The sequence below is a fragment of the Primulina huaijiensis genome, chromosome 15 (assembly GCF_012295235.1).
Source record: "Primulina huaijiensis isolate GDHJ02 chromosome 15, ASM1229523v2, whole genome shotgun sequence".
NCBI classification, from domain to species: Eukaryota; Viridiplantae; Streptophyta; class Magnoliopsida; order Lamiales; family Gesneriaceae; genus Primulina; species Primulina huaijiensis.
In genome coordinates, this window is record NC_133320.1 from 18,310,742 (window position 1) to 18,321,582 (window position 10,841).

Here is a 10,841-nt window from a genome sequence, read left to right on the forward strand (position 1 = left end):
ATGAAATAACAAGCGGCTTTGACTGCTTCCACCCAAAAAGACTTTACTAGGCCTGCATTCTTCAACATGGCTCTTTTCCTGTCTAACAAAGTTCTGTTCATTCGGTCTGCCACTCCATTTTTTTTATGTGTGTAAGCCGTAGTTAACCATCTTTTGATGTCCTTATGTTGGGAAAATACATCAAACTCATCACCGGTATATTCTCCTCCATTTCAGCCTTCAAACACTTGATTTTTTTGTCAGAATCAAGTTCAACCCGAGCATTAAAATCTTTGAAGATTGGAAAAACATCTTATTTCTTCTTGATTCGATACACCCAACATCTCGAAAAGAAATCATCAATATACAAGACAAAGTATCTTGCTCCTCTTAGGGATACAATCGGTGCTTTCCAAACATAAGAATGAACAACTCCAATATTCTTTTGGTTTTTTCAATAAAAATCCCAAATTTTAATCTATGTTGTTTGCTGGTAACACAATGCTCACAAAAAGGTAAAATCATTTTTGTAAGCCCGGGCAGCAGCTTCTGTTCTGAGAGAATTTTCAACCTTCGTTCTGGCATATGCACGAGCTTTCTATGCCATAACATTGTTAATTTTTCTCATATACCAATTGATGCAACCACTAGTTCCACCTCTTTTTGTGTTTCTTTCAAAAATAAATACAGATTTGTAGCAACCTTTCCGCAATCATAACCACAAGAGCGCCTTTCACAATTTTCATGTGCTCATTCTCTATACGGATTTTGCACTTGATATCATCCAATTGACTCAAGGACAAAATATTATTTGTTAGACCCTTTACATGTCATATCTCATGTATGGTGTGAAGTGTCATCAAACATTTTTATTTTGATGGTACCGACCCCGGCAATTTTTAAGGCGTGATCATTTCTCATGAATACAAATCCTCCTGAAATTGGTTCATACTGATCAAACCATTCTCTCCGAGACGTCATGTTCCACTGTTGATGCTTCACTGAATAATATTTCACCACCACCTAAATTACTTGCCAAATTTTCCTGAGAACCCTTTTCGATACTCGTATACTCTTTCTTGAAGTGCTCTTTACCGCCACATTTAAAGCAGTAAAAAATTTTCTTCTTACTTCTCAACTTTGATCTTCTGCGCATGTGGTGGCACTACAAGAAAAAAGGCCAAAGACAACGGTGGAAACCCGTTGTCTTAGGTCATTTAAAACTATTGTTAAAGGCCATGTGGTTATAGGTTGCGCTCAAAGACAACGGTGAAAAACCGTTGTCGTAAAAGACCAATAACAACGGTTAAAAACCGTTGTCGTAGGTCTTCTACAACCGTTGTTAAAAGCCCTGTGGTTAAAAAGTGTGCTGAAATACAACGGTGAAAAACTGTTGTTGTAGACGTCTAACACAACGGTGAAAAACCGTTGTTGTAGGTCTGTAAAATCATTGTTAAAATAAAAGGTGCGCTCAAAGACAACGGTAATAAACCGTTGTTGTAGATGTATAAAAACAACGTTGATAAAACGTTGTCGTAGTTCTTAAAAATCGTTGTCTTATAACAATGACAACAGTTTTTAACCGTTGTCTTTTATCGTATTCGACTACAGTTAATCAATGTTTTTAAACCGATGTCTTTCGCTGCAATATACAACAGTACTATAACATTTTAAATATTTTGTCTTTGGATTTGATTTACATCATTTTAAAACTGTTGTCTTTGGATTTGATTTACATCAATTTAAAACTGTTGTCTTATATATAATATTATATTTAAACCATAAATAAATAAATTAAATAATTAAAAAAATTGGGTGTAAAATAATATATCAGTTAAACTCTTATATAAAATCAATTCAAATATCAACATATATACTTGATCAAGAACTACATGCATGAATTACAACAGAAATATGTCATTCATAGACTTGTAATTTACCAAACCAACAATTAAAAAAAGTATGTAACCATATTCCAAAAACTTTTAGTCAAGTTCACAAAAATAAAAACACCCTACAACCAAGACTTGCACATATCAACTCCAAAATATCTTCTGTAGCTTGTTGGAATGAATTTCTCTGCCCGTACATCTTCCAAAACATCATTACAGTGCTTGTGAAAATAAAAACCACATAATTTTAATCAGGTCCTAGAAAAATTTTGGCATAACCTCCCCACAAGTAGGACATACCAGAAAATTTAAAAACACATAACAACAATATATATTCGAAATAAATTTAAATACGATCATACATCACACCTATCACCTACACAGCCAGACCATACATCACACCTATCACCTAAAATTATCACATTCTTTCAACATATCCCGAAAGCAATGAAGAGATCTACATGTCATGAACCAACAAACGTGCAACAAAAAAAATCACATGTCCTACCTATTCATAAATATGATCCTGTATGCATTCGGCTAGCTCGGTGCGAACCTCATCAATTTCTTCCATAGAATACTCCGTTTTTGTGAACTATGAACACTCACAAAAAGTATATTATTTAAAAAACACAACTTAATGAATTTTCAAAATGATAAGTAGCTAGATAACTTGTAATTATTTTATATAAGCAAGATAATATTACTATCGATCGTAGTGAATCCCCCTCAAAAGTTGCAACTTCTTCAATAATCTGCCTCATGAATCTCATCACGTAATAACCACATTGTTTTGTATCCGGTTGCTTAGGAGCCTATGTTAAAAAATATCAAATTGTTAATGACAAATTTACACATTAAAAAATTAGCTTGAATGAGAAATACACATACCTTTATGACTTCCCATTGTACACGCTTTCTTCCTTTCCTTCCTTTAGTTGAGTTAAACAATGTCAACGCCCTTCATTAACATTGACCATAGTTGATATATGAGTGTTTTTGCATTAAATGAAATGCATAATTAAAATGGAATATGAACTCACATTTCCACAACATATTTCCAATCCTCATCACGAATGCGATGACTTAAGGAATCCACCAAATAAACAATCTCCTTATAAGGCTCGATGACAGTGAGAGTCCAATGAAAACTACACATGAACATAATAAGCGTATGCAATTCACTAAAAAAAACAATTGAAAATTATATTAGGATCTTACTTACCCAGAACAACTTGGAACCAAAACCAATTGATTCATTGCTGCACCACTTAGCCTATCCGCTAAAGAACTCGCCCTCTTGTTCAACCTTTCAATTTTACCTGTTTTGTCGTGTGAATTATGTTGCAAATTTGGGATGCTGTGTGGATTAACGAATCTGAATTTGTCAATCTTGTTTTCTTTCACCATCTTTTTATAAAGATGCCTGTCATTTCAAGTAAAAGAAAATCAAAACTACACTACATACTAAACTAACAAATTATATGCATTTATATAATATAATAATATAAGAAAAGAACAAAAAAAACTTTAAGTTAATCGAAGACTTACCAAATGTAGACAACTACACAATTTCCTGAAATTGGTTCCAAGTGATACAAAGGACTGATGTCCTCAAAGTGCAAGTTAACTTCATAATCATCTCCAAATACTTCATGATCTAAAAGAAATGCTAATCTCCTTCCATTTTCAAGGGCTCTCTTACAATAACAATACACCATGCACACTGCTCTTGGCACATTTGATGACAAATTCTGGTTTCTTTCGACACTGACAGTTTTGTTCCTTTGACGCTTCTGATAATTGTATTGTAAACATGTTAGATAGGTGCAATACTGGAGAATTTGACAGACATTTACTTTGAAATATAAGCATACGTGTACCCCTTGTCGTAGCATTATCAAATGATTTGGCCAAGCCATATGTGTTCCTACGGCATCACCAACATTTTCACATTCATTGGGAATCGGAACTGGCAAATGGCTGTTTTTTGCATTGCTTCATCAATGGATACACACATGCAATTTTGAGGTAATGGAACACCATGAAGCAAGTTATTAGCTCAATTGACCTCGACAACTGTTCCATATGCAACAATGTCTGCGCTAGAATCCAATGTCAAAATAACCGGTTTCCCCTAAAAGACAAATAGTTATGTCAATGAATTGTACTAACTCTTTAGTTAAAAAATATTAAGTACTATATAACCACAACAAATTATATACCTGTAAAGCAACAGATATTTCCACAACTTTCATTTCAACATCATTCAAATCTTCATAACTGGGGAAAAACTTGTCGATTTTCATTTCATTTTCATTCACTTGATGCAATTTTACCGAGCAACTTTCTTTTTCATCAATCTCACTGTCCCATGCACCTTTTTTTGTAGACAATTGCTTCAAGTTTTTGAATGTGTGTATCTTGTTCTTGAATTAATTTTCTAGCCTCTATCAACTCTTTCTTTTGCTCAATAATTAGCTATCTGTCAACATCCTCAGTCTTCCAACTTCTACCAACATTGAAATATAATGTTGGGGTGATGTGACCTCCAACAGCTCTCACACGTCCAACATGTTCATCTGAATTGATTGCTTTCGTGAGAATATCCTTTTTTGTCCCTGTTATTTGAAGTTTCCCCTCACGCTTTTGTTGTATGTAATCATCCTGTCATCCACTTGAAAATATTAATTATTTCAAAAGGTTTCATTAAAATAAAATAATTGATTTTTATTAGTTTGCTCACAATCTTTTCTACTGTTATTTGCAACTCCTGGCCATCAAAATCTCCTTCTTTATTCAATCGCCCTTTTTTTTTAATAATAGCTCTGTTGATATCATCATCGTCACAAAATTCACTTGCCTACATACAAGAACAATCAAATGATATTTGTCAAATAGGTTAAATGTTGAAAAACAAAAAAAGCAAATGCAATTATATATATCACATGCTAGTAAAAAAAACAGCCACCCATGTTACAAGTATTCATGCGAAGGAAAGAAACAGTCACTTCTTGGACGGCACAATTTTTGAAATATACTTACTATTTCTTCAGCAAATCGTGCATATCCCTTACGAGCAAGGCGATGAGGGTATATGTTCTTCTTCCTTCTTTCCTTCTGTTGATCACTTAGTTCCTAGTCAAGTGAAGAATTACACATATCAAATTTTTTTTAATTCTTCAAATACTTAATGGTGGACTTATTTTCAAAAAACAAAAAAAAAAATACTTACAATGAATTTATCAGACATGCGATTCATGACAAAAGAAATCCAGTTATCTCGTGCAAGACAATAGCCAGTAGGTGGTTGATCCAACTCCTCTGGTTTATCAAACTTGTTCGAAATGAACGTTCGAGTGAGATGTGATTTAAATTGACGCCACTTATTATTTGCTGAACTTAAACATCCTTTTTTCCATCTTGGGGGAACATCAAAGTCAACTGTAAAACATCAAAATTGGAAATACATTAAAAAGAATGACATAACATAAGATATATATAAACAATACGAATATTAATTGTGAAAAAACAATAGAACTTACATTAACAGATTCCCATATCAATTCTTTCAGTTCACTTGGAACTTGCTTCCATGTCTTGTAAGTTATCTTAATTTTTTCTCGAGCAAGCACACCAATATAACTCTTCATTTGAGCAGCAGCTTCTCCTACTGGTTGTCCAAGTAGATTGAATCTTACCTCCTTTCGAATTCCCTGAACCCTCTGCCTAGAAAGCTTATCCAGATGTGTTCGACCTCTAGATGTTCTTGTTGTTTCAGTGTCTGTAGATCCCAACATTTAAATCAATCATTATATCAAAAAATGAAGGGGGAAAGTACTTTTCAAGTGAACACAATATCAACACAATCTCTCTTTGCAAGTCATCCAACTTTAAGACGTCTACCACTTTACCATACAAACCATTGAAGAAGAAACACAGCCGGGTTATAGTATCTCTGACATGTTTTGGCAAGACACCGCTGATGTCCACTGGAAGCAATTGTTGTATTAAAGTGTGATAGTCGTGTGACTTCAGGCCAACAAGTTTCAAATCCTTCATCGACACGAGGTTTCTAAAATTGGATGAGTAACCTACAGGTATCTTTACTCCCGACAAATAATTGCAATTACTTCTTTTCTCATCCTTACTTAGTGTGTAACATGCTGCTGGCAAAAACGTTTTCTTCTCCCCAATCCTTGGTGCCAATTCAGCCCTTAAATTCATTTCCAGAAGATTTAATCTTGATGCTACTCCATCCTTTGTTTTTCCTGGAACATCAAGTAATGTACCGATGAGACTTTCACAAACATTTTTTTCAATGTGTCACATCAAGAACATGTCTAACATGTAGATCTTTCCAATACTCAAGTTCAAAAATATTGATTTCTTTTTCCAGCATGTTATCCCGTCATCGTTCTTTGACTGAAGCTTTCCGCTGAATTTTCCACAATGATAATTAATACTTTGAACTCTTTCTAAAATTTCATTGTCACTCAATGGTTTTGCTTCGAGATTAAATTCTTGCTTCCCATTAAATGCCTTCTTTTGCCGTCGATAAGGATGACTTAAAGGTAGAAACCTTCTATGGCCTGTATATGACATTTTTCTACAATGTTTCAACCTTGTCGAATATGTTTCTTCTGCACAAATAGGACATGCATGATATCCTTTCACAACACATCCAGACATGTTCTCATATGCAGGAAAATCATTGATTGTCCATAGTAGAACAGCTCTAAGAGAGAACTTTCTTCTCGATATGCATCATATGCTTCAACACCTTTATCCCATAAGCATTTTAAGTCGTCAATAAGAGGTGCTAAGTAAACATCAATATCATTACCCGGTTGTCTAGGACCAGATATCAACAAAGTGTGCATCACAAATTTTCTCTTCATACACAACCATGGTGAAAGATTGTATGTGATCATTAAAACAGGCCAACAACTATATGCAGAACTCATCAAACTATGAGGATTTATCCCGTCTGCTGATATAGCCAATCTAAGATTTCTTGGCTCATAAGCAAAATCTGGCCACCTGCGATCAATTAATTTCCAAGAGCGCGAATCAGTTGGATGACGCCAGTATCCATCACGAATTCTTTTATCAGCATGCCAAGTTAACTCCTTGGATATCTCTNCTATATGCAGAACTCATCAAACTATGAGGATTTATCCCGTCTGCTGATATAGCCAATCTAAGATTTCTTGGCTCATAAGCAAAATCTGGCCACATGCGATCAATTAATTTCCAAGAGGGCGAATCAGTTGGATGACGCAAGTATCCATCACGAATTCTTTTATCAGCATGCCAAGTTAACTCCTTGGATATCTCTTTATTCCGAAACATTCTTTGAAATCTTGGAATAGGTGGGAAATACCACAAGACTTTTGCAGGAATTCCTTCCTTTAGCTTCTATTTGTTGCCCAACTTCCACCTTGACGTCCCGCAAGTAGGGCAATTTGCAAAATCTTCGTACTCCTTCCGGTATAAGATACAATCATTAGGACAAGCATGAATTTTCACATAGTCCATCCCTAATGCGCGTAAGCTTTTCTTTGCATCATACAGAGATGAAGGCAATTCATTGTGATCTGGAAGCATTCTCCAAACAAAATAAGTAGATCAGTGAAACTTTTATCACTCCAACTATATTTTGCCTCCAAGTTAAATAATTTCACAACTGCAGATAACTTTGTGAATTTAGCACATCCAGGATATAAAGGTTTATCTGCGTCTTCAAGTAGCTTATTGAATTGGCTTGGATTCTCAGCATAACTTTCATGTACACAATGCACCATATCAATAGGTTCCTCACTAAATGATTTGTGTTCATCTTGTCCTACACGATCATTATCATTCATTGAGTTCCTTTTCGTAGATCTTTCCCTATGCCATATCCATGTATGATATGTCAAATCCATACCATTACAATACAAATGTGCCCTGATAGTTTCAATATTTTTCTTCCATAGATTACCACATCTTGCACATGGACAAGGTATTGCATTAGGATGGATAGCATTTTTTAGCGCAAACTGCAAGAAAGACTCTACTCCAACATCAAATTCATGTGATAGCCTATCTTTTGACATCCATTCTTTGTCCATACTTGGTACAATTACTCAACTAACAATAAGCCCAACCCCTTCAAAACAATTTGAAATAATATTAAAAAATCTTTTATTGATAGACTATCTTTTTAATATATATATACACACACATGTATACATAAAGAGAATTTTGTTACAAACACCAAAAATTGTTTTAAACTTTATATTTAAATGATATAAGTTGGTTAATGGTTGAATTCATGTTGCTACTCCTTACCCAAAGTAGGCTAGTAAGACTCCTGCAAACTTCCCAGATCAGCATATAGCTAAAGGCGCTGGAAGTAGTTCACATTTCACACAAACACGCTCTGCATCTAATCTACATTACACAAAAGAACCACATTAATCATTTCTGCTTCAAATACAAATCATTTTCTTTCAATGACAAGCAACAAATACAAATAAAATAAGGTGCACCGATAACAAGATTTGTACTAACTTTACTTTAAGAAGTAAAAGGAAAATCACACATAGGTTCCCAACCATTCAAAACTTTCAAGGAGGAACATAATTGATAATAAAATCAAGCATCAGCACTGAATTGCGAAGAGCCTAGAAGCGCACGACACCTTCAAACTCTTCGCCCTGTTCTTATCCAGTGCCAGATCCAGCAACTACTTAAAACTACTATAATACATCTCAAACAACCTCAAATGACCCAAATAATCGAGTGAAATTCTTACCCAAATGGATGACAAATCGCGCGCAGAATAAGACTAAGATTCACGACCTTGCCTTGCTCAAAACTACTAATTAACGTTGCAATCAAGGTCGACCGGACATGGGCTACCTTCGCCGGTCCTCAGTGACGGAGAACGGACGGGCGGCGGCTTTGATTCGGCTAGGAGAAAGGAGGGAGACAGGAGTGGGTTTGGGGGGTGTGTGTGTGTCGATACTTTAATTATAAGGTGAGTGTGTGTTATACGATATATAAGTGTGACGAATTAGTAGGGATTTTGGTTTTTTTAAAACTACTATTGAGAACCGTTGTTGTAGCTACTAAAAAACCCGCTCATAGACAACGGTATAAAAATCGTTGTTGTAACCCATAAAGGACAACGGTTTTAAAAAAAACCGTTGTCTTATAAAAATAAAAAAAACAGCACAAAGACAACGGTTTTTAAAACCGTTGTCTTTGCAACCAAATAGCACGCCCATTGACAACGGTTTTCTAAAAACATTGTCGTTCACCCATAAAAAAAACCGTTGTCTTTGACAAAGAAAAAATTAACAAAGACAATGGTTTTCGTTAAAACTGTTGTTAAAGGGAAAAAGACAACGGTTTTTGATAAAACAGTTGTCTTTTGAGTGTCGTTGATAGTAAAATTTCTTGTAGCATGGAGTCACGGTCCATCAATCTTCCTCTTATCATTGGTAAAGCCTCTCTCTGTTTCGAAGTTACCAATCTATCTTCCTTATTTTTGCACCGACTTTTTTCTCCAAGAACCGAAGTTAAGATATAGTCGAATTTTTAAAAACCCGTAAGGATATTGTTGGTTAAATTGATGATAAGTTGATTATATGAATCTAGTAGACTTTGAAGTAGAAGCTTTGCACTTTTTTTCCTCTATTATATGGCCTATAGAGGTGAGTTGGGAAAATACAGTATTTAACGTGTTGATATGGTCGGTCATTGATGAAGATCCCGCCATTTGAATAGTATAAAGTCTTTTCTTTAAAAAAATCTTGTTGTGCGATGTCTTGATCTCATACATTTTTGTCAAAGTATCTCCGATAACTTTTGTCGTCTTTATCTCAGAGATACTTGAAAGTACTCACTTATCATCTGTGATCCGCTCGGTCTATCTTAAATATCCGCCAAGCAATTTTTTTTTCTTAAAATTGTTTGTATCTTTATTTTTCCGCAGCATAAAATTGTTCTCATTGAACTTTATTAGCTCATACCTTCCCGACAATCTGTCTACAATAATTTAGTTTACTGAACAAAATAAACTCTTCTTAATAAAAAATTCAAAAAAAACCTTTCTGATGTGGAAGATCAATCAAGGCTACAATTACAGAGCATACTCAGAATTTTAAAAAATTTTAAACCAAGGCTCTTATACCACTTGTTAGTTTCAGGTGTGACATCTTGATATATAAATATGAAATAAAGAATAAATTGGATATCGAGGTTTGCTTGAAAAAACCCTAAATATTATTAAGATAAAAACCATGGACAAGATGAAAAGAATTTCATTATAATATTTTGTGAGTTAAAACATCTCACTGTGTTTTAAAGAGAACACTCACTTTCACCTCACAAATATTATACACTATCAAATATCAAGAATGTAATGAGAGAAACTTGAGAATTAAGGATTTTGGGATGCTTGAAATGATGGATAAATGCATCTATTTATAGAAGTTCTTCCTCGTGTGAATACATGAAAAACTTCATGTCCGAACATTGAAACTTATGCACATTGACAAAGTTTCTGCCAACCTTTCGCCCACATGCATGTCATCTACCGCCACTTGCCACCAACATTCATAGTAATAGAATATTTAAGTAGGGTATGTATATCTGATCCTCCGACGGGTAAGGGAATGAGTATGAAAGTAGAACACCTGAAATGGATAAGGATTGACATAATAAATGAAGATGAAGATGGATGATATAGAATCCTACTTGAATTAATCCGATCTATCATTAGTAGAATTTTCGGCTTTTACTTCGCCACTCGTTACTTCGGCGATTATTAATTATGAAGTAGTATATATCAATCAACTTCGGTAATAACACCAGCAAAGTAAAACATTATTTTTTTACTTCACAATCTAAAAAACACGGGCTTCACTTCTAATTTTTTATAATCTTTTACTTCGACACAGTAGTTTTGATGAAGTG

The 10,841-nt window shown here is 34.5% G+C and overlaps 2 protein-coding genes across 3 annotated transcripts; both read right to left on the reverse strand.

Moving 5' to 3' along the window:
- Nucleotides 1-1,880: 1,880 nt before the first annotated feature.
- On the reverse strand, nt 1,881-3,627 carry LOC140960520 (uncharacterized). The gene is made up of 7 exons (XM_073418818.1): nt 3,423-3,627; nt 3,097-3,297; nt 2,915-3,022; nt 2,763-2,832; nt 2,579-2,686; nt 2,380-2,466; nt 1,881-2,092 (listed from the first exon to the last, which is right to left on the reverse strand). Exons 1-6 carry the CDS (start codon nt 3,590-3,592, stop codon nt 2,380-2,382), a joined length of 744 nt encoding a protein of 247 aa, XP_073274919.1. The 5' UTR covers nt 3,593-3,627; the 3' UTR covers nt 1,881-2,092.
- Nucleotides 3,628-3,878: 251 nt separating this feature from the next.
- On the reverse strand, nt 3,879-8,283 carry LOC140958216 (uncharacterized). 2 transcript variants are annotated; one of them, XR_012171757.1, is made up of 5 exons: nt 8,208-8,283; nt 4,917-5,009; nt 4,618-4,734; nt 4,097-4,517; nt 3,879-4,008 (listed from the first exon to the last, which is right to left on the reverse strand). XR_012171757.1 is itself a non-coding variant. In XM_073415590.1 (4 exons), exons 1-4 carry the CDS (start codon nt 8,250-8,252, stop codon nt 4,353-4,355), a joined length of 441 nt encoding a protein of 146 aa, XP_073271691.1. In that variant the 5' UTR covers nt 8,253-8,283; the 3' UTR covers nt 3,879-4,352. The 2 variants fall into 2 exon arrangements, 1 of the variants encoding a protein (XP_073271691.1); XM_073415590.1 differs by having other exon boundaries at nt 3,879-4,538.
- Between the last annotated feature and the right edge of the window lie 2,558 nt (nt 8,284-10,841).